The sequence below is a fragment of the Eubalaena glacialis genome, chromosome 2, assembly GCF_028564815.1.
Source record: "Eubalaena glacialis isolate mEubGla1 chromosome 2, mEubGla1.1.hap2.+ XY, whole genome shotgun sequence".
NCBI classification, from domain to species: Eukaryota; Metazoa; Chordata; class Mammalia; order Artiodactyla; family Balaenidae; genus Eubalaena; species Eubalaena glacialis.
This window is the reverse complement of record NC_083717.1, coordinates 70,111,499-70,139,143: the sequence shown is the minus strand read 5'-3', so window position 1 is coordinate 70,139,143 and position 27,645 is coordinate 70,111,499. Positions and strand designations below refer to the sequence as shown.

Sequence of the window (27,645 nt, the reverse complement as noted above, 5' to 3'; positions counted from 1 at the left end):
CTCAGCAACCCCCCCATTCCACTCCCACTCTCCTCCCAATGTGAATAAAAGGAAGTCACAGAGTGTCCTTATAAAATTCAGTCATTCCCATTGGATACTCCCTAGAGCCTGCCCCGTGGGGCCCTTTCCATAGCCCCCTTCCCCGGGGACTCTGCCATCTGTGTATTACCTTGGTCACACCTGATCCCTTTGAATCCAGAGCTGCAATAACAGGTGCCTGTGACATGGTCACAGGTGGCATTGTTCATGCACTCACATAGCTGCTGACACCCATAGCCAAAGGTTCCTGGGGCACATCCTGTGTAGCACGAAGAATTGGAGTCGACTGTGAGGTGTGCCCACTCTCCACCCCTCCCATCCCATATGTGGGCAGATGTGAGGATTAGTTCTGCCTCACAGAGTGAAGCCTCTTTCTCTGTAGCTCCTGATGTGCTTTGGTTTGCTACTTGGGGCTAGACAGAACACCTATAACCTGAGTGGGGGGACACCCACCCCTACCTCCTCCTCACCTGGTCCATATTTACACAGCATCTTCCGTGTGTCAGGCCCTGAGCTGGGTGCCACAGGGGCTTCAAAGATCAAACAAGATCTGCCTCCCTCTACTCTCTCACTAAGCTCCTCCCCCAACAAAGGCTCTGCTCTGCCTCCACATGCCCCATCCCCACCCCCACTGAAGGAAGAAACTCTTCAGAAGCCAACGTAGGCCCAACCTTCAGGTTTTCTCCTTGGGAGTTGCTCCAAAAGTCAAGGGAGCAGGCGGTGCAGGGCCCTGATGGGTGGACCTCAAAGGGGGAGGCTTCCCCTGCAGGAGGCTGAGGCCTGGCATTGACACCAGGGTCAGGGATCGGGACAGCTTACTCTGCTCACAGTGTCGCCCGGTGAAGCCCGTGCGGCAGGTACACTTGCCGCTGATGTGGTCACAGCTGGCACCATTCTGGCACTGGCACACGTGCCCGCAGTCCTTCCCATAAAATGCTGCTGGGCAGCCTGAAGAGAAACAGGGTGGGGGCAACAGCTGAGGTGCAGCTGGGACCAAACCTGTCTCCTGCCCCGTCTTTCTCTGAGCATGGAGTGAGGACTAGCGAGACCCTGCACGTTCCACGCTCGGAACCCTCACGCTGAAGAGGCAGGGAGTCCTTTGGACAAGGGTACCTTGGAACCAGAGGCCAGCCTGATGCCTCTTTGCTGTGCAACCACAGGCTGCTCCTCCCCACGCTGGGCCCCCTGTCCAAGGAGGGTCTGGTCTTGGTGATTGCTGGGGTACCCGATAGCCCTGACCTTCCAGGACTTTGGGCGCATCAACCCCCTGAGTCCGGCCAGGCTCTTCAACCCCAGGGGTGGGTGGCGGGGGTGGATAGCTCCCAGCCCTGGGGCCTGCCTCCTCCCTCCCTCCACTGCAGATCCAGACGATGCCCACGGCAGCCAGCAGGCCGCAGCATGGGATTCCAAATAGCTGGGAGGCTGGGAGGCGGGGCTTACGCTGCGTGCAGAAGAGTCCGGTCCAACCAGGGGCACAGTGGCAGGCCCCATCCTCGGCGCTACAGCTCGCCCCGTTGTGGCAGCTGCATGTGTGGAAGCAGGCGGGGCCCCAGAACCCAGGTGGGCAAGCTGGGCGTGGGTGGGATGCAGAGGGTGAGGGCCAGGCAGAGAGGGGCAGACGGGGAGGGAGGGAGAGGGAGGGAGAGGAAGGGGGAGTGCATGTCAGCCAAGACGCCAGGATGCCCCCGGGTGGCATTTCCTGGCTTTCACGGGGCTTAACCACTGTTCCCAGAATTCCTCCACTCATCTCTTGACCCAGTCACCCAGGATTCCCATTAAGCCTGGATTCTCTGCCCACCCTCCCAGTTCTGAGGGCTTCTGAACCTTTCCTCTTAGGGGAATGACTGTGATTTGGAGTGTGTGGTAAACTGTAAACACTGCGGTTTACGGTGTGAATACTGTGTGTACTAACTTCCCCATGAGGATGAGGGGGGACTTTCCCAGGGTAGGGACTTCTTTCTTCTCAGGGAGCTAATGAGCTCCCGGAGGATGGCACGGGTGTCTCCTCCATCAGAATGGAAATGCCTTCAGGCCAGTTTGTTTGTTTTGGCCACTGCCGGGCATGCAGGATCTTAGTTCCCTGACCAGGGATCAAACCCTTGCCCCCTGCAGTGGAAGTGTAGCATCTTAACCACTGGACCACCAGGGAAGTCCTGGGCCAGGGCATCTTAACTGGGACCGTCCTAGGGGTACTGGCTGGGTCTCACCCATCAGCCAAGGACTCCACAGGGCAGAGGCTGAGTCTCTGCCTTTAGATTGGGGGTCCCTGTTACCTCTGTATCAGATTGGGTTCACCTTATATGAACAGCCCCTACAATGCTCTGCCCAGGCCTATGATGCCCAGGACATCAGTCACATGAGCCACCCAGAGGACACCCTTGCGAGGCAACTGCCCGGGCCTCCCCTCACTTCCCAACTCCCTCTTCTGCCCCATCCAAACTTAGGGGCTACTCCTTGCTCAGGTGCTAGGAGTATTAATACTCAGCGTTCATAGTATTAATGATACTACCAATAATGCCCATATCTTTAATACTAGCAGTTAATAATGCCAGTGATCAATCCTAGTAATTCATCACGCTAGCTATAGAGACTATATGGGGCTCAGGTGGACATTCCTATCTGCAGGAGATTTCAGCCCTGGGAGGTAGAAGCACCAGGGGCAGAGAGGTTCTGGGCAGGGAGTGGGTGTTTCTGGGCCTGACCGCGGTCGGGGGCATTCCCGGGGGCAGCAGCTTACCCTGTGAGCAGTCCTTGCCAATCCACCCAGGGAAGCACTGGCAGGAGCCGTCGATGGGGCTGCAGGTCCCGTTGTTGGCACAGGAGCAGAGCTGGGCACAGTCCTGCCCAAAGTGCCCTCCAGCACACACTGTGGGCACAGGACAGCCTGGCACCCGCCCTCCCACTTGTACTCCTCAGACCACCACCCACAGCTGCACCCCCAGAAGTTCCCAGGCCACAGCCATGGCCACCCTGGGGTCACGGATCTGGGTGGGAACTGCCCACCTCAGCACCCCCATCACCCTTCTCCATTTCCACATCAACGAGTTCCCCCTCTTGTGTCTGCAGCTGCCTTCTTCGGGAGCCTCTGTTAATGATTCCCTCTGACAGGAACGAACTGAGGCCCATAGGGGTAGAATCACTTGACTTAGGTCTCACAGACAGAAGTGGTGAGGCTGGGAATCCCACCTCTGCACTCAGTCCAGTGGTCCCTGCACTGCCCCGCAGCCTTCTGCTTTCCATTACCACACTCGTGTCAGCATCACTGACCTCACAACTGCGAGGGCAGGGAATGTTTATAGCTGGAAGGAGAGGGACAAATGCAGGGTGGCAGGTCTGTCTGCAGTTAGACGGCTGGAGGACCGGCCCCGAACGTCTATCCCTGTCCCTCTGTTTCCTCTGTCTCTCCAAATCCAACCTGTTCCTTGAGCCTCAGTTCAGTCTCCTCCCCAGGAGAGCCCTCCTGTGTCCACAAGGTGTTCTCTTCCACTGAGCTCCCATGGTATTTCCACCTTGAGTCCTTTGTAGGATTTTGATCCCGGCCCCTCCTGGAGGAGTCATTCCTTGGCTCCTGGAGGAAGGGCTGGTTTCCTCAACAAAGCTGCAAGCTCCTTGAGGACTACATATGAGTGTTCACCAAGCACCTCCCTCTCAATTCCCTCTCAATTCATCCTCCAGCTGCTTGCTACAGCCTGAGCTCTCTAAAGCACAGCTCTCTTCATGGCACTCCTATGCCCTGCTCAAACATCCTCAGTGGCACCCTAGTGCCCCAGAATAAAACCTAGATCCTAGAGATCAGCACTTAAACATACCTCATCACCCAGACATTGGACCACACACCACTTTCCAAATAACGCCCCATGCCTTTCCTCCTCTGTGCTTTCACTCCAGCTGTTCCCTCCCAGAATTTCCCTGACCCTCATGCCCAGCTGTGGAAATCCTACCCTGCCTACAAGACACATCTTAAGTGCCACCTCCCCAATGATCCTCTACTAGGACTAGTAGACAGCTAGTCCTTCAATATCAATTCTCTTCTTCCTTAGAAGTAGAGTTTTAACTGGGCTTATGGCCACCTGCACAGTGGGGTATGGCCACGTGACTACATTCTGACCAATGGTAAGTGGAAATGCGTGTCTTTATTTGCCCATTCATCCTTCCTGTTGAAGAATAATGTGGATTATGGATGAGAATTGTGGGTAAGATAGCTGGAGCTCAAGCGGCTACCTTTCCTCAGAGGTGGAAGCCATGTGCTGAGGATGGCAGAACAACAAGATAGAAGGAGCCTGGGTCCCTGACATCTATGTAAGCTACCCTACCACTCCCTAGTGGCCTACTTCTGGATCTTTGCTTTTCTTTCTTTTTATCTTTTTTGGGTTTTTTTTGTAAATGTGTGAGGGAAACAAAGCTTGTCATCTTCAAGTCAGTTATTTTGGGTTTTTATGTTACTTATAGCTGAACTTAATCCTAACAGATTCACCCCTCTTCTCTGTTCTGGGAGGCTGTGTCCCTGTTTGAGCTTCTAGGACCCTCTATTAGTTTCTTCCCTGGTCTTCTGTTACTGTGGCTTGTGAGCTGTTCCAGGCCAGGCCTGGGTTCCACCCGTGTCTGTACACCTACAATGCCTGGAAAAATAACAGGTGCTCAAGGCACGGTGGCTGAATATGCAGAAATAAACTGCTGCCCCCTCTCCCCCCACCCCCGCCCCCAAGTTCTGCTGGGAAAGGCTGAGCTCAGAATTTTCCCCTCTGGACTGCAGGCTTTGTGAGGGCAGGGAGCTTGGCTCTCTTGTTCTTTGTTGTGTCCGAGTGCCCAGCACAGTACATGGCATACAACAAACACTCAGGAACTATTCCCCAAATGGCCAAAACCGGCCCCAGGAGCAGTGACGTTCCAGTGGGTTCTGCTGGAATCAGTGACCCCTGTCCCTTCGAGCTCCTCTCAGTTTGATGTGCTCCCCTCAAAGCCCGGTTCCAGCTGGCCCTACACCCTCCAAGATGGCCTCCTTGCATCCCTGTTATGGGAGAGGAAGTCCTTGAATCCCTGAGGCCCTCATTTGGCTGAGCCACACAGAGCATCAGGGGAAGGTGTTGATTCTTAAAGAAAAGCAACTTCCCCAGGCCGACATCTCTCGAACTTTGGGCTGGCACCCCTCCCTTAGGCCACACTGCCTCATAGTGCCAGCCCTTCCCCAACTGGATGGTGGGCACCTGGATCTGTGGCCACTCTGTGCCTCTCCTGGACATGATTAGCAGTTGGGACAAACAATACCAGGCTCTCCAGCCCAAAGCCTTGGGTTTGGGTGCTAGTTTTATTTATGTATTCAACAAACACTTCTATGTACTTTTATGTACCACTGTTCAGAATGCTTCACAAATATTAGTTCAATTAACCTTGTAATACTCTCATTATTGCATATTTTCATTATTACTAACTCTACAGATGAGGAAACTGAGGGACTGAGGGGTTAAGTAACTTGCGCAAGGTCACACAGCCAGGAAGCTCTGCCACTCACTGGCTAAGTACCTCTGAGCAAACCACATCACCCCTCTCAATCTCTGTTTCCTCATCTTTGAAATGGGACTGATAACCCTCACCCACTGGCCTTGGGCTATAGTTAATGGCTATGGGCACGCTGGCTGATTTGGGCCCTGTGCTCTTCCCTAGCAAAAACCTTAGCTCCTTCCAGGGCAGGTCCACTGCCAGGAGGATGACATGCATCTCACCTGTTTGCAGCTCAGCCTCCAGCTTTGGCTTCCTGAAAAACAGGTCACCCAGCACGCTCTTCCCTGCCTCTGGGAGGTACATGATGTGGGGAACCCATCCCCTAGTCCTGGCCCTCTGTGGGGAGCTGGGTGCCAGAGATGCTCCACTGACACCCACCCTAAAACCAACTCTGAGCTTCTCTAACAAGACAGTCTTATATTTGAAGTCTTTCTCACATACGCAAGGCTGACAAATTCACCCACAGAGCTGCTAATGTGATCAGTCTAGTACATTAATTGGTTGACTTCTTAGCTGAATCAAGAGTGAGGCAAAGAGAGGGGTGGTGGAGAGAAGGGGGGGCTGGTGAAAAGAAAACATCTGGTTGTATTTAATCTATGTTTAATGATTCTGCATACGCAGTGTCTGTAATTTGTAACTCGCTGGAAAGCCAGTCATTAGAAAGCGTCAGTTCAATTTTTTACAAGGTTTGAGACTTAACCAGGGCAGTTGCCATTAATAGCAAACTCTATTAGATCTATGTGTGGAAAATACTCATTAGGCCAGCGGGCGATAAATCAGACATTGCAGGATGTGAGAGTTCCTCCTCGGGCTGCTTAGGTCCTAATTTAGACCCGGCCTATCTGTATTGACGGCTGGGTCTCCGATGTTTAATAAGTAAACTTCGACATGTCAGGTTATGATTAAACTGTCCTAGGAGGACTGCAAGCAAATGAAACTGTCACGTATGTTTCCCTGGGGTCCAAACTTCTCATGACCTCAAAGCATCACGGAGTTAACTTTCCACTCATACATATTAATGGCCCACACACTTAGAAAAATAGCGGAGCTCAGTGGTCATTATTCATCAAAAGAATCCAGTCCCCTGGGAGGCAGTGAGCTCTCAAAGGAAGTATTTAAGCAGAGGCCAGATGAGACTCTCACAGATGACCTTGAAGTTGCTTTTAGCTCTAAGTTTACCTTAGACTAAGATCCTTTCGCTCCTTACAGGTTAAAGTACAAATTCTGCAACCTTGTCTTCAAAACTTCCCAGGAGTCCCCAGACTACCTTCTCAGTCTCCTTTGCCATCCACAGCCCCTGCATCCTCCTGCCATTCCCTATGGCTGGATAGTCGCATATGCACGCCTCTGTGCTTTGCCCAGGTTGGTTCCTCTACCCACAATGCCTTTCTTCCATCTCTGCCTTTTAGGCTAAGGCCCAGCTGAAGTCCTACACGGCACGGAGCCGTCCCCCAAATCCACCCTGCCTTGGCCTAACTAAGCCAGGGACGGCGATAAGCAATGGTGTGCAACGGAGCCAGCTTCTACCTTCTCACTGGCTATTAAATATTCGGGAATTTCACGACCGGTGTTAAACCATCGGTACCTTAGAATCAGCCATGGTGGGAATATCTACAACATGGAAATTTGCAAATGATACAGATTAGGGCTTTTCCCCCCCAGAGAGCCAGTTTAGCAGCACACCAATTCAATAAGCTTTATCTCCCTTTTCAACTCCCGTTGAGTGGAAGAGTTGGCTGGAGTTGGTGCTGTGGATTCCGCAGCTGAGACAGGAAAGCGTGTGGTGAGGGATTAGTGTTGGCCTGAGTGTGAGGGGAGAAGGGCTGGGAAGTTGCCATCTCCAGCGAGGCCAGAACTGTCTCCTCTGAGCGCCCACAGTGTTCTCTGCCTTTCCCACTTGGCACTCAGCACAAGCCATTTGGGGTCACTTCCTATGTGGACCTCATCTACGCTTGTTTCATTTTTTATCCGTTTAGACTGGGCTTTGGAGTCAGAATTTGTTTCTCAGCTCTGCCGCTTCTAGCTGTGAGACCATGGAGAAGTCATTTAACCTCTCTGAGCCTGTTCCTTCAACTGCATAATGGCTTTGTCTCACGCCCCGTGGTGTGTCCAATTCTTATTAAGGTAGGCCCAAGCCCTGAAGAGCCAAGGCGCTGCCTCCACAGAGTGTGATGAGAATCCTGAACCTTCCTTCCCTGCTGCTTCCCTCCTGGGACTCCTCGTCTCGCTGGTCCACACACCTTCCCCCTGGAAACAGTACCTTGGTTGCAGAGGGTTCCGGAGAATCCGGGGAGGCACTCACAGATGCCGCTGGCGTGGTGGCAGGGCCCGCTGCTGTGCACACAGAGGGGGCACGGCTGGGCGCAGCTGTGGCCATAGAACCCAGGCGCGCAGACTGGGGGTGAAGGGGAGATGGTGGTCAGCAGCCCAAGGGGCCCCAGCCAGCCTGGCCACTTGTCCAGTCCCACACAGTGATGAAGAGAGGCTTCTCAGAAGCATGGGGAGAGTCGCGTCTGCCCCACACCTGGGAGGGCCCGTCCCTTTCTACAGAGAGGAGTTGTGGTCTGGTCCTGTTTCTGCTGGGGAGCCAGGCTAGGCCCTGAACTTGGGGACAGAAAAGTCAGGGCCAGGAGAAAGGGGATTAGAGGGAGGGACTTGATGGGGACTGACTGTGTAAGCCCAGCCTCTCTCAGGCCAGTCCTAGTTCCAGCTGGGAAGGCTGGGGAGCATGAGCTGTCCGAGGTCTGCGGGGTAGGGTCTCAGCCTTACTTCTCTGGCATAAGGGTCCTCGGAAGCCCGGGGCACACTCGCAGCTCCCATCCTCTGGGGAGCAGGAGCCGCCGTTCTCGCAGCTGCAGGACACGGAGCAGTTGGGGCCCCAACGACCGGGCGGACACGTGCTGTCACAGTGGATGCCTGTGGGCCAGAGGCAGACTCAGGTCAGTGGTAAGGGGCGAGGGTGAAAGGAAGAATGGTGGTGGGGGCGGGGGTACTATGCAGTAAGAAGAGGTGGAGGCAAACATAGTACATCTAGGAATATGGAGGAAAAATCCAGAGATGCTTGGCTGGTCAGGGAGGGCTTCCAGGAAGAGGCGATGCCTGAACTGAGTCCTAAAGACCAAGGAGGAATTGACCAGATAAAGGAAACCCTATGTGCAAAGAGCAGGAGGCAGGAGAGAGAATCACGCCTTGAAAGATAACACAGCATAGTATGGTTGAACCATAAAGTACAAGATGGGATACGGCAAGAGATGAGATTGTGGGAATCAGAAGGGATCAGATCATGAAGGGCTTCCTTTGTCTTTGACATCTTAGCTGGAATCCAAGGTTAGTGCAGCAAGTGAGTGCCATTATGGGGGCTACATGAGCTGGGAGTGAGTTACATGCCCACCCACGTTAGCCTAGGAGCCACCGATCCTTGCTGGGCCCTAGCCAACCAGCCCCTGGGCAGTGGCTTAGAGAGTGGGTGGGGTCTTTTCAGATTCTTTTGACCACAGTCCTCAGTGCAATATGTATTTTATGTCAAATGTGCACACACATGTATAATAGAAACCAACATTTTGCAAATGACATTTACTGTCACTGTGATGCAATCTGGTGTTTTCTCTGCACTATGATGTATTCTATGTCCTTAAGAAAAAAAAAAAGCTAGTTGTGACCCAAAGAATTGATTAAATGACCTTCAGTTTGACATACAGTGGCCTATGCGGGAAGGGATGGAATCTGTCAAAAAGAAAGAGGAGCAAGGCCTACATGGTCTTTTTGAGCCGAGAGAAAGGAAATATGTGTTGGGGTGATTACAGCCTGAAGGCTGAGAAGAATTTTAAAAGGCCTGAGGCTGGACGCCCAGCTCTGGCGTGGGGTTTCCTCCCAGGCAGAAAGGCTTCTAGTCTGCCGCGCGTGCGCGTAAGGTGAATGGACCGTGGGGACCCAGGAGACCAATTTGGCTTTGGAAGGTGAATATCAGAGGCTCAGAGAGGAGCAGAATTAGTTTAAAAAGCACGTCTGCCTTGTTATAAGGACAGGGAGCGTGAGAAAGAAAAAGAAAGAGGGAGGAAGACATTCAGGCTCAGTGAACAGAGCCAGCCCTAGCAGCAGCAGGAGAGCGGTGGGACCAGTTTAGAGGCAGGCTGGAATTGTACAAGCTTACCTGGGCGGGTGGGGAAAGGGGAGGGGGCAGAACAGAGGGAGAGGGTGGAGAGGGAGGGGATGCAACAGGTTTTACTCTCCTCCAGCACCTCAGTCTAGCCCATGCTCCCTCCCTGGGCCTCCCTCCCTGTGACAGCTCAATTCTGCAGCAGGGTGGAGGCTTCAGATGCCACTCTGCAGGAAATAGGCCTCTGAATGGAGGGAACAGGGTGCGGGGAGCTTCTTCCTGGGAATACAGTCTTTCCCCAGTGAGAATCTGGTGGTCACATTTCCTCCTCAATGGAGGTCTCTCCCAGTGGAGTTTCGGGTGCACAAGAGGTGAAGCCCGGACAAGCAACACGGATGGACCGAAGGGGAGCCTGGGGCGGGGGAAACCACAAAGCTGTTTAAAACCAAAAGCCATGATCTGCCCCAAGGAATTCTTTGGCCTGTGGTTGTTGAAAACAACCTGTTCAGACTGCAGGCCGAGAGACCCTGCTGCTCTTGGGAGGCGCCCTGGACTACGGAGGAGCTCCACTGTCTGACGGGGGCCTCCAATCCCTCCTATGCAGCAAGCACTCTTGGTTAGGCTGCCCAAGGCTCTCTCCCATAGTTGTAGGCTTTTCCCTAAAACTGTATGCAGATATTACTGTGATTAATAAAACACAATGCATGCAAAAGCACCCCTGAATTCATGGCAGCTTGTTGCTGTCATGTTTTCCCCCAAATCAGTGGATGTTAAAAGTACAGCTCCTCTCACGTGTGGAATGCTCCAAATGTTTTCATGTCAAAAAGGTGTCCTCTTTTTTGGAGATTAAGAACCACAGGTGTAAGGTGATTATGCTCAGATTGCAGATGGCTGCAAGGGCCCACTGGGTTCTAGGATCTGCCAATTATTCTAGTCTAGGCCTGGTTCTGTGGGTGTGGGGCTCCTGTTTGAGGTTCTTATATGTCCTAAGAGCTCCCTGGAACTTAAGACATTGGCATCTAAGTGGAGAGAAGGGTCCAGGGTTTCCCCCTGCGTGGAAAGGCCAGTTTGCACTGGTGCAGTCAAAGGGCTTGACCTTGGCCTAAAGGGAGGCTCTCCAACTACAGCTTCTGAAGAGGAGTGGCATCATCAGTTACTTGCCTTCTCTAGGCCCTGTTTTCCCTATTGTTGAATGGGGATACTAATCCCCCTTAGGGGTCCCTCCCCTTCTTACCCTTAGGGAATCTCCCTGCTTTATCTTTCAGGGCCCCCTACACATCTACATTGGTGGGTAAAGCTAGGCTAAGAATCTATATATTGTGACCTCTAGTTCATGTCACAAGGCTAGCAGCAATTCAGCAGCCCAGATCCTTCAGAGACTCTTTTGGGTTTTTGGGTCTTCCTTCTCCAGGAAGTCTTCCTGAATGTCTGCCTAGGGATTCAAGCATCTATTTGATAGTGGCCTACAACTTTGTCCCTACCTATCATTTGAATATTTCATATGTATGTGTCCTGTAAAGACAGGGACTATGGCTTCTTGACACTTCTGACTCTCTTTATCCAGGTGTTCCTAATGGGCAGGGAAATGACCTTGGTCATTTTTGCATCTCTAGTACCCAGGACAGTGTCTGGCACACAGTAGGTGCCCAGGGGCTATTGCTGTTGAATTCTGCCATTTACTGCTGGGCCTAGCACAGTGCCGGGCACATGGTAGCTGCCAAATAAAGACTTGGTGATGGCTCGAGTCAATAAATGCTAGCTGAATGAATAAATGGTTCCCCTTTCCAGTGCAATCCAGTGTCTCCCATCCTGTTGGCACTAATGTCCTGAGACCTTGGGCAGCTCCCTTTCCTCATCTGTAGCATAGAAGGTTGGAGCGGAACATCGTCAAGGTCTCCTTCACTTCAATGGGAAAGGCCATATATGGTTATAGGCCAGCTTCTTTCAATTTATTTCAATAAACACTGAGTAAGCACCTACTATGTGCAGGGCAAGGTGAATTAGATGTCATGCCAGTCAAGAGGTGTGTGGCTAAGGGGGGCAAGGGGAGAAGACATGTACATGCTTAGAGCAAAGAAAAACAAGTGTTGAGCCTAGGCACAAGCAACATGCCAGGGGCTCGGTAGTCAGCAGTGGGTGGGGAGGGCTTGCCGAGCAGGAGGCTGGGGTCTTTACCCTGCGCCCTCACTGTCTTTCCTTGGTTTCCTTCTGCTTGACAAATCTCAGGACATCAATTGCTCCTTTGAAGTGACTTCAGGACCACGTTTGGGGAAATTAGTTTTAGAACAGCAGAGACCTTGCTGAAAGGTTGTCCATCAAAGACAGAATTTTTAAGCACCAGATGTCATTGAAATCTTATCAGTTCACTGGAAACTAAGGCAATGAAAAATTAAAATGGATTTCCATTTGGCTCCAGCTAAGAGTCTAGGGTGCCAGTAACCAGGGTGGAGCCTAGCTCTGTACTAAGCGGCAGGGCAAGGGAGTCAGGTTGGAGATGCTACAGAGGAAGCAATGTCCCCGGCCCCCAGCTGCTCAGAAACTTTCTGGTTGCAGAGAACAGAGGTTGCTCAGCAGCCTGGTGTGAATTATTTATCTGAGGACCTACGCTGCCAGCAATGCCTGTATTTCTTTCTCCTTGCTGTCCACCACTTTGGGAATGGCCAGTGGGTTCATTCACATAACATTAACACTGTATTTGTGGCTTACACTTACTGAGCACCTATTATGTGCCAGGCACTGTTAGCGCTTACAGGTATTAACTCATTTAAACTTCAAAATGATCTTGTAGTTATAAGGATGATAATTATCTGCATTTTATGGATGGAGGATTCAGGCCCTGAGAGGTTAAAGGACTTGCCCAAGGAGGTCTGGTGCCAGCTCTGTGTTCTTAACCATTTCTCAGTGTGTGGCAGGCAGTGGATACAGTGGTGAACAAGGCAGATGTGGTCCCTGCCTCCAGAGAACTGATGGTCAAGGTGGGAGGCAGATAATAAACAAATCGTTACTCAAATCAGAGTTCAGTGACAATTGAAGTAAGTACAGCAAAATGCGGTGAGAATTAATTAAAGGGGCTCTTTCATAGTCTTGGCCAGGTTGGGGAGGTGGTAGTATCAGGGGGAGAGAGCCTTCCCAGAGGAAGTCATCTTTACGTTGAAATATGATGGATGAGAAGGTGTTATTAGGTGAAGAGAAGGGGAAGGAGTGATCTAGGCAGAGGGAATGCACATTTGAGGCCTGGAGTCAGGGAGGGTGGTTGGCCCAGGTGGTGGAGTGAAGTGAGTGATGGGAGGGCGCAAAAGAGAGGTGGAGGAGTTGGGCAGGGCCTTACAGGGCCATGTGGACCCCAGGTCACTGTAAAGATTTTGGATCAGTGTCATGGGAAGCTATGAAGGCATCCTGAGCAGGGACTGATGTGAACGGATCTGGCCACCACGTGCAGAGTGGATGCAGCTGTGCAAGAGGGGAGGCCCACAGAAAAACAGGAGGCCGAGGCAGTGCCTGCTGAGAGATGGTGCTCAGTGGACGAGGATGGTGGCAGTGGCTGGTGAGAAATGGATGGGTTTGCCATCTATTTAGGAGGTGAGCTGCCAGGACACATGTAGGGGCCAGTAATCTGAGCCTGGGCTAAGGAGAAAGTTCCCTGTCCCCCTCTCCACCATATCCTCTGCAAACACAGATTGAGCACCCACACCTTTGTCTGAATTTTTTTAAACTGGTCTGTCCCTAGCCCTTAGAACAGAGCCTGCACATACTAGATGTTCAATTAATATCTGTTTGCTCAAATGGAATGAAATGGAGAACTGAAGCCCAGAGGATATAAAGAAAAGGTGCATATGTAGGGAGCAAGAAGAAGAAAAAGTGAAGGAAAAAAAAGAAGGAACAGTCGAGAGAAGCAGGAGAATACCAAGAGCTCAGTTCCACAGGACCTGGATGGTGGCATGGCAGAGGGGGTTACCTGTCCATCCGGCCAGGCAGCAGCAGTGGCCTGTGACGGGATCGCAGCCATCAGCGTGGCTGCAGTCACAACGCTCACTGCAGTTCAGCCCAAATGTGCCATCCTGTGGAGAGAAGGGGGAGAGAGAAATGACGAGACCTAGACCCTCAGAGGTTCTCACACTTCTTTTGGATGTTGATGACAAAACTGAGCCACTGCCCAACAAGGATGAAGAGAAACTGGGGCTGGAGCACTGTGGAGGCACTTTTTATAACTGGGGATCCAGTGAAGCTACTCCAAATAATTCTTTGGCTGCATTACGAAGAGTATGCAGTTTGGAAGGAGGGAGGTGTTGGTCCTGCCCTACCTCTCAATGGTCAAGCTCAGAGAGCTGTAATGATCATTAATTAAAATTGTAAATGAAAATGCACCTTGCAAATTTTAAAACATTGATCACATGTGAGGAATGACTATGATTTTTTCTTTGTGGGTAAGAAGGTGGCGGTCAACATTTGCTGTGTGCTCATCAGGTATCAAGAGTCTCATATAATTCATTTCTCTTAATCTTCACAACAACTCTATGAAATGGTTCCATTATATTCAAAATTTAAAGATGAGGTGAAGTAACATGCTCCAGGTAACACAGCTAGGATGAGGCAAAGGCAGGATTGGAACCCAGGACTGTAGGACTCCTTCAACAACATCCTATCAGTTGGTTTAACTTAACTTGTATCTTAGACTAAGATCCAGGGATTAAGCCTAGGTGGGTTATTACTGGATAATGCTTGGTTTAGTCCTCCCAACCTTGATCATAAAATTATAGACTGCTGGAACCAGAAAGAAGCTTAGACATTATAATCAAGGAATGGCAACTCTGATGGATTAGTAAGAGCTGTCCTGTAGCCCTGTGTCATGAAGGATTCTGAAGCAGCATCTGGGCTCAGGTAAATGTGCCAGAGTCAATAATGTTTCCCAAGAGCACCCAGGGGAAAGTGAGGCCACATCACCATATCTGCTAAGTATCTGTCATTTTATAGATGAGAGGGCTGAGGCCGGAAGTAGGACAGAGAGGTTAGAGCTAGGGCTGAGACCTGAATCCAAGTGTCCCACCACCTGGTCCAGTGCTCTTCTCTGTGCACCTCTGTGGACAAAAAAACTACAGGGAAAGGGCATGGGGGGCTGATGGGCCCACCCCATCCTTCCCCGCCCCACACTCACCGGGCAGGGCAGTTCGCAGTTGTCCCCCAGCCAGCCAGGGGTGCAGAAGCAGGAACCATCGGTGGGGCTGCAGGCCGCCCCATTGGCACAGGTGCAGCTCTCGTTGCAGTTCAGGCCCCATGTCCCACTGGGACACGGCAGGGTGCAGTCGAGGCCCTGCCACCCTGAGGGGAGGGAACGAGGCTGTCACCTCTCCATCTAGGCCCAGCATGGCTTTCTGCCCACTCCCCCCAGCTCTGTACAAGGCATCACACCCAAACCACCCCTTCTCTGATTGCTAGGTTAGAACACACATTCCACATTCAGAGTCCACTCAGAAACACAGCAAGGCTGTTGAGAGAGCGGGGGCTAGAACCTGGGTCTCCTGCCTCCCGGTTCTCACTCTTTTTGCCATAGGTGGATGATCCCACCTGGGACAGGGAACCAGTGGAGGTGGAGAGGGCTATCTGTGCCGAGGGTATACTCAGGAAACTTATCTCAGGGCCCTGTGTTTTGGTGATAGGCTGATTTCCCATTCTGAGGCTGGTTACTGGCTTGTCTGCCCTCAGATCCATTTCTCCCCTTCCCCTGCTCTGTTCTGTGTCCCAGGGGGCTGACCCCTGCAGCTGCTCCCAGATGGGCTTGCCAGTGGGAGACCTGGCCGGTGATGGGAGGGCAGGAGCAGGAGAGATGCCAGGTATCTCCTCTTCTTTCTCTGCTATGAGCAGGGCCTCTGGTGGTGGCTGTGTCTCAGTGCTCCAGCACCATCTTGCAGCCCCTCTGCCCACATCCCAGCTCCCACCAGATGGCCCTCACTCCCAGGCTCTGGGAACTCCACTTCCTCCCTTTGTCCCTTTCACCCTAGAAGCGGTAGCAACTGTGGGAGAAGCTACTACTTTCTGCGTTGCTCACGTTCCCTTGTAAGTCCTTTCAGCTCTTCTAACACTGTGGTAACAAATCCCCTTTATTACATTCCTGCTGTTGAAGTCCCTGGCATGGGTCTCCTTGGCTGGAACCTGACATATAGGCTCCCCGACCCTGCATGTGGGTGGGTGGGGCAGGAGCAGCCCAGACCCCACAGCCGGCAGCCCACCTGGGCAGTGTGCACATCTGAGGGGATGGGATTGGGAAAGAAGGCACATTACCCTCCTTGCAGGTGCAGGAGCCATCTACTGGGGAGCAGGTGCCACCGCTGTTACAGCTACAGACAGATGAGCAGTTGGGGCCGTAGGTCCCTGCTGCACAGGGAACTGCACAGACCTCCCCCTAGAAAAGGAGGAGGGGAATTTTGGGTCAGAGGTTGCCCCGTGCTGGGTGGTTGTGGCAGGTAGAATAATGCCCACCCCCACCTCCCCCCCACCATGTTCTAATCACTGGAACCTGTGAATATGTTACCTTACGTGGCAAAAGGGACTTTGCAGGCGTGACTAAGGACCTTAAGAAGGTGAATGAATGAACAGAAGATGACCAAAAAGGTAGCCTCGAGAAGTCCTCCATCTGCCTGCACTGACTTTGAAGACGGAGGAAGGGGGCCACAAGCCAAATAATGCAGTGGCCTCTAGAAGCCAGAGGCCTCATTTTACAGCCAGCAAGAAAACGGGGACCTCAGTCCCACAACCCTAGGAACTGAATTCTGCCAACAATCCAAATGAGCAGAAAACAGATTCACCCCTAGAACCTCCAGAAAGGAACACAGCCTGGTGACACCTTGACTTTAGTCCTGTGAGACCCATACCAGACTTCTGACCCACAGAAATGTAAGATAGTACATTTGCTTTGTTTGAAGCCACTAATGTGCTAATTTGTTACAGCAGTGATAGGGAAGCAATACAGTGATCCTCACCATTTGGGGGAGGGGTCAGGCCTCCAGACCACAGCTCTAGGATGGGCAAAGCCCTCAGGGAACTTGACCCCTGAATCTGTATTAGGTCACAGCAGCATGGAATTTAACCCTCTGCCTCTCAATCAATCTTATTTGATTCTCACCAGCAACCCCTCGATGCAGATAATAATATTCTACCCCTGTTTACCCGAACCTCAGAGAAGTTAAATGTAAATTATAATAGCTAATGCACATTAAGTCCTTTCTCAATATCCGGTACCATGCATACACCATCTCATTTAATCCTCATAAACCCTCAGCAGATAGGAACTAATGCCTCAGCATTATTCCCACTTAATAGATAGAACAATTGTCAGAGAAGTTATGTAATTCAGCCCAGGTCATGGAGCTAAACATGGTTGATCTCTATTTGAACCAAGGCTGTCTGCTTAACCCTTCTGTTACCAGGTGTCATAAACCAGCTTTCCTGGAAAGCATTCTCTGAGATGGAAACTAGTGAGCTTTTGAGAATAACCGCTACGAGGGGTAAGGGAAGCAGGACGGGCAGAGGGAGAAATTGAACTGAGGTGCAGTGGCAACAACGTCCTCAGCTGATCTGCCAGGAAGCTCTGCAGTGGGTTGGTCCTTAGAATTGTCCTGCCAGAGGAAAGGGAGGGAGGGCCTCCATATCCCGTACCAATCCACTGCCCTGGGGAAGGGGGCATGACTTCAGGGGAATCCATGCTCTTTGACTGAAGGCAATTTCTGCAGAGGGACTCAGCTGGGAGCCACTAAGTTTCCTGCAGCTAGAAGGAAGGGGTGCCTCCATCCATCCTGAATCGTGAATCTGGGTGACACCCTACAGGATCCACTATACCAGGCCTCCTTGGGTGGGCTATTAGCTCCAGTAAGGAGTTCAGAGTGAGGACAAGTCACAGGGCCACCAGGAATGGGAACTTGAGAGGCCTTCAGGGGTGGGAGCATTTAATCAGAGAAAGTGGGGTAAAGGCAGTCCAGGTGGGAAGAGTGTGGACAAGAGTACAGAGGAATATGAGAGCTGGGAACGTTCTAGGGGTCGCAGGAGGGGGAGTTTGTGTAGGGAGGGGCGAGGGAGATATTTAAAAGAGGTGTTGGTAGCCTTGAATGCTGGGGAAGTAAGTTGGGGCTCTCTTCTCAGAGTACCCAGGACGTGCCTTCCCCACCCAGGAACCCACGCTGGGGCTGTCTGCTCTGGAGCATATGGTCACTGGATGTTGAATTCCCACTGTCTCCCGCTAGGGACCATCTCCAGCCAGCTTCTCAGGTCTTGCACTGAGGTTTACTACAGGAATGCTGACGCATGGGCCAGGATACCAGAGCTTGCCTGGGCCCCACTAGCTGTGTGACACTGGATAGATTACTGCCCCTCTCTGAGCCTCACTTCCAGCATCTGTGAAATGAAAGCCTTGAAGTAGGGGAGCCCAGGCAATGGGCCTCACCTCCATTTAGGTCACAGAGAGACCTTATTATGGCCCTTGGTGAAGAGGCTCCTCTCTAGCCCTCGTCTCCCACCCCACCTGCACAGGCTGGGTCAGGGAGGAGGGTCTGGGAAGTGCAGAGTCCTGTACCAGAAGGTTCCATGGTTCCCACTCTTTCCCCTGCCAGTCCTTGGCAGACCCTGACCAGCTGGAATCTGTTAGCGCTCCCATTACCCAGAAAATTCTAACTTCTCCAGGACTATAAATAGCCCAAAAGAATATGTTTAAGCTCTGAGGACCTTGGCTGGGGTGCAAATTGCGTGCTCAGTTTATGATTTTGTCTGCGTGAGTTTACTTTAAGAGGAAGGGTTTTCTCTCCTGGCATCCTCATTAGTGTCTCCAACCCCGGTCCTCCTAGGAGGCCTCAAGGGGCCTGTGAGTCCAACTGCGGGTCTGCTGGTGGGGCTCAGAGAGGACTGACCACCCTGCCCTGCTCTAGGGGGCAAGATGCAGAGCACCCACCTCGAGATATCTGCTCTCCAGAAGGCTGCACCAGGGCCCATTTTCTCCCAGTGTAGCCTGTGCATGGATATGGACAGTCAGCTTGGCCTTACAACAGCCCTGGGAAGCCCCCAGGTGACAGGACTTTAGCTTCCCAGAGAAAGAAGTAGAGACAGAGAGGGGCAGGGACTTATCCAGGGCCCCATGGTGTATCAGTGAGGGCGAAGGAGAAAGAACCAGATCTTTCCAGAAAGGTGGCAGAGCCCAGTGGTTAGAGAATGGAGTCTAGTGCCATCCTGCTTCCACTACTTATTCACTGTATGACCTTGCACAATTTACTAAACCCCTTGGGGACTCAGTTCCTCCATCTGTAATATGGGAATAATAATGCCCCTACTTCATAGGATTGTTAAGAGGATTAAATTAGTTATAGATGAAGCAGATAGAACAGTTCCTGGCAGGTAGAAAGCACTATAAGAGCTATTATTACTACAAAGAAATAGTATCTCTTACGAAAAGAATACACAAGACCCTCAAATGTTTCAGCAGAAGGCAGCTCTGGAGGAGGGATCCATCTCTCACTTGATGAACAAAGGCCGGGCCCTGTGCAGGAGAGGAGGGCTGGCGTTCACATGGGGCACATGACCTCACGTCCCCAGGTTCACCCTCCTGCCACCTCCTCCAGGCTGGCTCCCTGGTTCCCCTCGTCACAGCTGAACAGTTCAGAATTTTACCATGGTTTTGGGGGATGGAATGACCGCTCACTGAGGGGCTACCATGTGCCAAGAGCTGTGTGTTCCAAACACTTTCCATTTGTTAGCTCCTGATGGCAAAAAATCCAGATGGGGAAGCAGGCAGCTTCTAAAGGATACAGTTCTGCCCTGAAGGCCTGGTGCATCTCCCCCTCCTCCATCTCGCTGTCCTGACCCGACCAGGTTCAAACTCCTCAGTAAGCACAAGTACTAACAGTGAAACTTTTTGTCAAATTCCCTACCTTCTGCGGGTCTGTGTGTGTCGCTGATTGGCTGTCTCTGGTGATGGACATGCACAGCAAGACAGTAATCAGCCTAACTTCTCAGGTTTAGACTTACAGCTCCGCCCACCTCAAGGTGTCCCCTGGCCAAGGTCTGGCGATTCCCAGGGTGCCCGTGTGCCAACCCCCCCCATGTGGCCATTCTCTCACCCACACATCTCCCCAGTTTGGTGTACCACGAATGGGCCTTAATCACGATGGCCTGTGTGGCATCTGAGCCTACAGGGGTACTTATGTCTACACTTGCTTAGGCAGTCAGTGTACACACCTGTGAGTCTCTGTGTGTGTGTGTGTCTCTGGGGGCACCTGTTTATCCATCTGTGTGGATTTGGGTATAAATTTGTGACTCCTTCCTCGTCCTCATCCTTCCCCCCTGCTGTGTTCCCTCCCCAGCCTACCTGTCCTGCCCTGGTGGGAACCGCGTGCACAAACGGCCACCACCATCCTAGCACATCCGGGTTAGCTCACATGCCTGCCTCCGCCCTGCGCTGTGAGCTGAGGGAGCCAGGGATCTGATTTTATTCATGTCTAGATTCTCAGGGCTTAGGACCCTGCTGGTGCATAAATGGGCCCTGGATAAATGTTGTTTAATTGAAATGAGATGTTTGTGTGTACATGCTGGCTTCTACCATGGACAGAACCAGAAGGCCTGGGCACTTTCCGTATGCTTTCTCTCTCATGCCAGGCAATTCACCCAATGTTTGCTGAGTGGGGGCCAACTCTGAGCCAGCCCTGGGAGTGGGCTCCAGGGACACACAGGAGCCTGTGACCTGCTCTCTGCTCTTGGGCAGCTCCAAGGCAGTGTCCACGCAGTGACACTCATGCTTGCATCTAGATGTGTTTATTTGTCCACTTATTTACTGTCTGTCTCCCCCAGTTAGACTAGAAACTTCATGAGAACAGACACCTTATCTGTCTTGGTTGCCCCAGTATCCCTAGCTCAGTACCTGGCACAGAATAGAAGTATTCTATGAATACTCTTGGACAAATGACTGAGGGGCCCTGGTGGCCCGGGGTTCTGTGGCTCCCATCACACACAGGAAGCAGAATATTGTCTGGTCTAAGGAAGAGTCCCATGCTACCACACCAACTCTGGGCCTCCCTGGGGGCTCTTGTGCAAAGGGAAAGCCAGGCCAGATCCTGGTCTATGGTTCCATGCCCCATGCTGCCACCCCCTGCCCAAACCCTGCCCAGCCAGGCTGAGGGTCAGAAGTACAGCCAGAAAATTACCCTGTTGGCCTCGAGTGCATCCACTCTGGAAGACAAGACCCTCCAAGCTGAACAGCATCTTAGAGATGATCAAATTCATCGCCCTCATGAGAAGGAGACTGAAAGTCAGAGTGAGCCCATGAGGCAGAGCTGGGACTTATCTACCCTCTTCCCCCCAGCCCAGTGCCTGGCCCAGACCAGCCTTGCATCCACGTCTGTTGATCTTTTCAGATTCTGGAAAAAAGGACAGGATGAGAACCCAGGGAAGTTGGGGAGTTTGCATTTGGCATCTCATGTGTTTCACATAGCCTAGCACCTCTGCTCACTCCCTCAATAAAGGCCCTTTATTGAAGCTGTTCCCCAAGATCTCCATCCAGAATTCCTACACACCTTGCTGCTGGAAAACAGCTTTCTCTTCTGATTGACTGATGTTCATACTAGGTAACATACAGGCTTTGGTTTCCTTATCAATTATATGTGGCTGTTGAAATCAATCAGTCTCCCCAACTTTTCACCACCAAGAGCCCTTGTTAGTATCCTCCCTCTACAAAGCTCTCTCAGTTTGAGAGACACCGCTGTCACTGTGTGCTGGTGTCTAAACAGGTGCAATTTGGCCAGTGACCACATGCCATGGGATGCAGGTGGCAGCATCCTATCCACCAACCACGACCTAGAAATTCCTATGATATCACCTATAACCAGTCAGGGCTTCTGATTAGCTCACGCTAACCTGGGAGATCACGTAGAGTTAATTTAATTCTAATTAGCAGCAGAAGGAAAACCTTGGTGTTTTAGTGAGCTTTGTCACAGGTAATGGGAGACTGCCTGTAGGCTTTGTGAAATGTTCGAAACCGCTCCTGGCAACCCGCTGCCGCTTCTGCACGTGTCTAGCTGGGAACCACTGGCTGGATCATCTCTAAGGACCTTTTAGCTCTGACTCTCTGAGCATCTTCTTGCATGCAGTAGGGGTCTTAACATGAAGGAGTGAGGAGTGGTGGGAATGCAGGCCTGGGGTGGGGAGCCCTCCTGGAATCTAAAAGTCACACCATCTGGGTGGCCACCTATTCTGCTAATGCGCGGCCTGGGACTGGTCACATACCCATTCCTATCAGTGGGGGGACAGCTCCTCGTGCCAGAGCTGGAAAGGACGTTGGGAATCACTTGGTCCGGCTACCTTGTTTTACACGTGAGGAAACTGAGGCCAAGAGAGGGAAAGTGACTTGCCCAAGGTCACACAGCCAGTGCTAGGCAGAGATGGGTTTGGAACTCGAATCTCCTGGCTCCCATTTCAGCACAGGATGCTAAGATCCCAGATGTGGTGAAACTCTGGGATAGCCTCTGCTGCCCCTGCTCACTCACATCGACAGCACACTCACCACCTAAGCACAGAGCATCCAGAGGACATGGCCCTGACCTTGAGGAAGGGCCACCGGCCAGGCCCAGACACTTTGGCCCTTTCTCAGCACCTGGCAGTTGATTTCTGGGTGTTTTTATATTGCTATCTATCCCCATTACGCTTGCATAGCCCACCCCCCTCCTCCAGCCCAGGAAAGGGAGCCCTCCACCTCCCACAGGGGCGGGGCCCCGAGGTTCCAGCTTCTGCGGAGGGAAGCCTGCCAGTCCTGCTCGGTGTCTTCATTCTGTGAATAGAGGATGGATGTGAACTCTTCCTCCCATCCAAAGGCCTGCTAATTATAGATGCAGCACAGGCTATTAACATCTTGAACTTGATTTGAAAGAGCTACTGGCAGAACCCCTGGAGCTGGTCTCACTAAAGAGATGCAAATCTCCCCTCCACCTTCCACCTGCCTTCTTGTACAATGTGGCAACACAGGCCCAGACCCCGGTGGGTAATGAGTTATATGTTCTATTAAATTTGTTTCAAATGCTGTTTATTGAATTTTCTCCCCTGCAATACGCTGCTTTGTAGTTTCGCCCTGTTTGGGAAAATTAATCAACAGCTGGGCTCCGTGTGTTGATCATCCATTTTCCTTGCAATGGGCAGGAGGTTAATGAGTATTTTTTGGAGTGAAAGAGGAGGAGGATGGAAAGTGGCTGACCCTCCCTCACACAAAAGGGGTGGGCAATTGTGCAAGTTTGTCTCAGGGTCCCCTTAAATATGTTCTGTGGGTAGAAGGCAGTGTAAACGGAATGGACTGGGTTGTCTAGATCCAGCCTGAGGTAGTGGGCAGGCCCGTGGGAACTCAGCAGAAAGGACTCCGGAACAGGCAACCAGGGAAGTCGGCCTGGCCCCCATGTCTTCTTGCTGGAGGAGTAGGGATGGCTTAGCCAAGAAAGGGCCCTGGACCTGGGGTCACAGTACATGGGTTTAACTGAGGCAAAGGTACTGGCTCACGGTGACCTGGCTTCATTCGTTCACCCATTCAATCCACAAACGCTTGTTGAGCATCTACCATAGGCCAGGTGCCGTGACAGGCCCCGGCCTCACTAACCATCACGCTAGACTAGGTGTGACCTAAGGTCCCCTTCAGCTCCCATATTCTTTAACTTTCCCCTGCCCTTCCACTTCCAGAGCAGGTTTCCCTGTTCCCTGCTCCTTTGTGACACTTTTCGCAATTGTGATGAATTAAAACAAAATCAGCTCTCATTCACTAGATTGTAAGTTCCATGAGGGTAAGGACCGGGTCTCTTTTCCTCAGCCCTATGGCCCTGGCCCTAGCATGGTGCCTCGACCACAGTCAGTGCTCAGTGTCTATGGGTTGAATTAATTCAGTCATTCAGGGAATGTTTTTGAAGCACTAGTATGTGTCTGACACCGTGCTAGGCCAGGGGATACTCCGTGAGCGGAACAGAGCTTGTCCCTACTCTCATGGAGTTTACCCTCTAGTGGCGGGAGTGGGGTGAGGCACAAGATGAGGCTGTGGCATGAAAGGGCTCAGGCTAGGCCTCTCCCTACTTCCAGATGTTCTGCAGTGGCCTCCCCAGTCCTCTGGTTGCTCCTATTCCCCTCTTCTCCCGTGCTATTCCTAGAGTTTCAGGGCCACCAACGCAAGCTGATTTAGGTGCCCAATGGCACTTCAATGCCAGAAGCACACATGTGGAATGTGCTTCACTGTTTACAGAGCCCCTTGTCAGGCAAGCATCTGCTCTTTGCCAAGCAGAGTGCCAGCCCTGGGCTGCTACAGTCCCCCTGCCTACCCTTCTTGGTCACCGCCACTCCCAGCTCTGAGGGCTCAGGCAGTGGGACTCCCAGGTGGGGAGCCTCATTTGTGATTTCCCAGGGTGAAAGAGTGACACGCGGTCCACAAGGCAAAGAGAGAACAGCTTGGACTGAATGCCAGCCACAGAGGCCTCTCCAATGCAGAGCAAACCTCACTGGACCTAATTAGTGTATCACTGATAAAGCAGCAACTGACAGTGGATGCATGCTGGGGAAGAGAAACTCTGCATAAGGCGTGAGGAGCAGAGGGCCAGAGAGATGAGAGGGAGAGAGGTACGGAGGCCACTTGTCACATCCATCCCCATCCCTGCTTCCCTGTGCCAAGGGGGTAATGCCCAGGGCCTGTGCGGCTGACTAATTCTGCCTGGCTCCCCTGGGGGACAGGTGGAGAAGGGCTGAAGGTGAGGCCTGGAAACCCTAGGTCTGTCCAACATGAGTAGGCTGTCAGTGACCTGAGGGTGCTCTGTACAGTTGTGCAGGCTGTGCACTGCACAACTCTAGAGGTGCCACTCATATGGCAGTCACTACAGCTTGTGTATATATTACATCAGTTTTTTGGCAGATGTCAGTAGAATGTCTTGAGAAAGGGGTGTTTTTTCCTAATTTGCACAAATATGCTATATAAATTTGACCCCTCAAGAGGTCTCCCTAGAGGAGCACAGACACCTCCTACTCCTAATAGTTCCCAAACAGATACCAAGACATTTCAGGAAGACCTGAGACACAGTGAATGTGGCCAAAAAAGGACATTTGGGATCAAGTTCAGGCCTTGTTCACTTAGCTGGTAAACTAAGCTGGTAAACCAAGCTGGGGTCCTCCTGGAGACTTCGATGGTAAAACCAAGTTTCTTTTCTCCTCTGTGTTGATGCCCTTGTCCCATCTGTAGCCCCTTTCTCTTCTCCAACCATTCCCTCCCCCGGGAGCCTCTCCTGAGCTCCAAGAAGGCATCACAGGCTAATAAGGGCTTATTGAACACTCTTGAGAGGTATTTGTGTCTTATCAGGAGGCTCTCAAGCCTAAAATCCCTGGAAATGTTCTTGCATGCTGGGTGCATGCATAGTGGGCAGTCCCTGGAGAAGGGGGAGCAGGTGTGGGCAAGACTCTGGTCCTTACTGGTGTCCACGCCCCTTCACCCCAACAGACAGGGCTGACCCTTGGCTTAGGACAGACTGACCCATCCCCAGTGCTGGAGGTAGGAGGAAGGAGACTCAGATTTTTAACCGCCCCCTTGGTGCTAGCCTGTGCCAGGCACTTTTTGTTCCTTGTCTCCTTTTGTTCTTATAACAGCCCTGCAGGGAAGGAATGACTTATCCAGAGAGAGAACCATCCTGGACAGAGGCCAAAGCGAGGCTGGAGGGGTCAACTTGCCCTGAGTCACACTGTGGGAAAGGGGCCAACCGACTCCACAGCCCAGTCTCTTTCCTCTAGACCTGGCTGCCTTGACCGCAGACAGGGCAGCAGTGACAGGGACCCCAATGTCCTGAGCACCTACTATATACCAGGCCCTGTAGTCAGTGCTTTTCTACACATTTGATGTTAAGTATATGCTGACAGTGGAGGCGGGGATGGCTAATAGGGGCTTTTGGAGGGAACTCTTAGGGGGCATTTGTATCTTATGTTACGAGGCTCCTGAAGTCCAAAGGCCTTTAAGGCTTGAAAGAATAAAGCTAATATGGAATAACAGGTAGTGGGAGCGAGTGTTAGACTGGAGATTGTGCCAACATCCATCAAATAATGTACATCCTCTGAAAGAGAGAAAGCTGGTTACAGTGATGGTGATGGTGATGAAGCTACTGCTGGTGCTGATGACGCCTGGGGATGCTCGCAACATCGCACGCACAGGCCGGCCTCAGCTCTTAGTTAAGAAAAAGGAGCTTCCTATGACAGCTTCACTTTCCCGCTCCTGGCTTCACTTCCCTCCTCCGGCTCCCCCAGCACTGAGCCCTGTCAAGTGCTCTTGCAGCTCCTGAGTACCTGGGAGGCGGGGATGATTCTGGCCACAGAGGATCAGGACATCTCTCGCAGGCCTTCTGGGTCCTACTCCCTTAGCAGACAGAACGAGGCTTCCCTGCAAAGCCTGGGCTGGAATCTTCGGGACTTTCTGGGCAAACACTGACAGCATATGGCCTCAATCACTCTGCATTAGGTTTCATGATTTCCCTAGCGGTTTTAAAAAGTGCCAAAGAACAGTGGCTCTAAACTGCTGGGAAATCCCACACAGGGAGGGTCTTCACGAGCATTTACAGGAGTGTGAGGGTAGAACATGGAGGGGGCAGCAGCACAAGATGAGACTGTAGCATGGGAAGGGTGCAGGTGGGCTGCCTCCCTGCTTCCAGATGCTCTGCAGGCTGTTTTTGGTGAGCCTGTGTGTGTGTGTGCAAGGAGTGGTACCCACTCCTGATGTATGTCATGTGAGTAATACACGTGGGCCCTATGTATACCAGATGTACAAATGTTTTGCCTGTGTGGAAGAGCAGGTTAGGGATAGGATTTTGGCTTGCTGTCCCAGTGTCTTGGTTTGAATGGTAGCTTATAGGCCACCCCCCGCCCGCCCCCGCCAGCCCGCTGCCCCATGCATGGTCTATGCAGCGTGTGACTTCGGTGTGAGTATGCTCTGTGTCAGTGGTGTGACAGCTGTGGGGTAAGCTTAGCATCTGCATGTCAGACATTGGGCTGATCCTGGTCATAGAGCCTCAAGGGGGGATTTGACCACAGTGGCTTTGCGCGTGGCGTGCATGGCAAGGACACGCTGGGTCCACTTTGTGGGGTCGGATATATGGGGTGTGTGTGCGTGTGTACTGCAGAACCCAGCTCCTCTGGGGTGGTGGCTGGGAGGTGTGGGCCCAGGGCGGAGGCCTGCAGAGCCAGAGGCTGACTATGTTGACAGTGATAATGTCCCAAGTGGGAACCAGATTGTGGGGGACAGAGGGCCCTGCAGGGGCTGATGGGGGGTGTTTACTAGCGTCCAAGCAAAATGTGGCACATTCATGACTTAGGGGATGCTTCTAAAGGACCTGGGAATTTATTCAGTGAGATTAACTGATCATTCTCTGTGCAGGCCCGGGAGTGGACTGGGGTTAGGAGGCCGGCACGATGGGGAAAAGGGACAAATCAGAAAGACCTGCCCTCCAGCAGCTTTCTGTCTAGTAGAGAGGACAGAATCATCCACAGTGTGCCACCAGAGTGGGTGTGCAGTGTCCTATGGAAAGGTTGTGTCCCACAGGAAGAAAGCAAGTAGGCTTTATGAGGAGATGGCAACTGAGCTGATCCTGTATGGATGCACAGGCAGAATTTGGCCAGGAGGATAGAGAGCAAGGGCATTCCAGGGAAAGGACAGACTGAACAAAGGTAAAGAGGAGACACTGTACATGGGGGGGGTGGGTGTGTCTCCAGGTTAAGGCAATCCATTTGGATTTTCCAGAGCACCACAGCTGAAGGGTAGCAGTGGGACAGGAGACTGAAGGTCAGACTGGCCCAGCCAGGAAGGCTTCAAACTTTACCCTAAAGACAAAGGCAGGTGCTTGCTTCAGGCAGCACACATACTAAAACTGGAATGATACAGAGAGGATTAGCATAGCCCCTCTGCAAGGAGGACACGCAAATTCGTGAAGTGTTCCATATTTTTCTATATATAGAAAGCCCTAAAGATTCCACACAAAAACTACTAGAACTGATAA

At 52.0% G+C, this 27,645-nt stretch overlaps 1 protein-coding gene and 1 non-coding gene across 4 annotated transcripts in view; one reads left to right on the top strand and one right to left on the bottom strand.

The window, feature by feature from the left end:
• The window catches only part of MEGF11 (multiple EGF like domains 11), a 363,230-nt gene that overhangs the window by 16,419 nt on the left and 319,166 nt on the right, over nt 1-27,645 (bottom strand). For all 3 annotated transcript variants that reach the window (XM_061182006.1, XM_061182004.1, XM_061182005.1), the window contains exons 11-19: nt 15,911-16,031; nt 14,787-14,950; nt 13,590-13,692; nt 8,308-8,454; nt 7,799-7,933; nt 2,777-2,905; nt 1,480-1,608; nt 859-987; nt 170-298 (exon numbers count right to left, since the gene is read on the bottom strand). In XM_061182006.1, the coding sequence (XP_061037989.1) occupies nt 170-298; nt 859-987; nt 1,480-1,608; nt 2,777-2,905; nt 7,799-7,933; nt 8,308-8,454; nt 13,590-13,692; nt 14,787-14,950; nt 15,911-16,031 (1,186 nt within the window). The remainder of the gene's footprint in view (nt 1-169; nt 299-858; nt 988-1,479; nt 1,609-2,776; nt 2,906-7,798; nt 7,934-8,307; nt 8,455-13,589; nt 13,693-14,786; nt 14,951-15,910; nt 16,032-27,645) is intronic.
• LOC133086014 (U6 spliceosomal RNA) lies at nt 27,486-27,593 on the top strand. Its single transcript, XR_009699804.1, has one exon. It is a non-coding gene; the product is annotated as a U6 spliceosomal RNA (small nuclear RNA).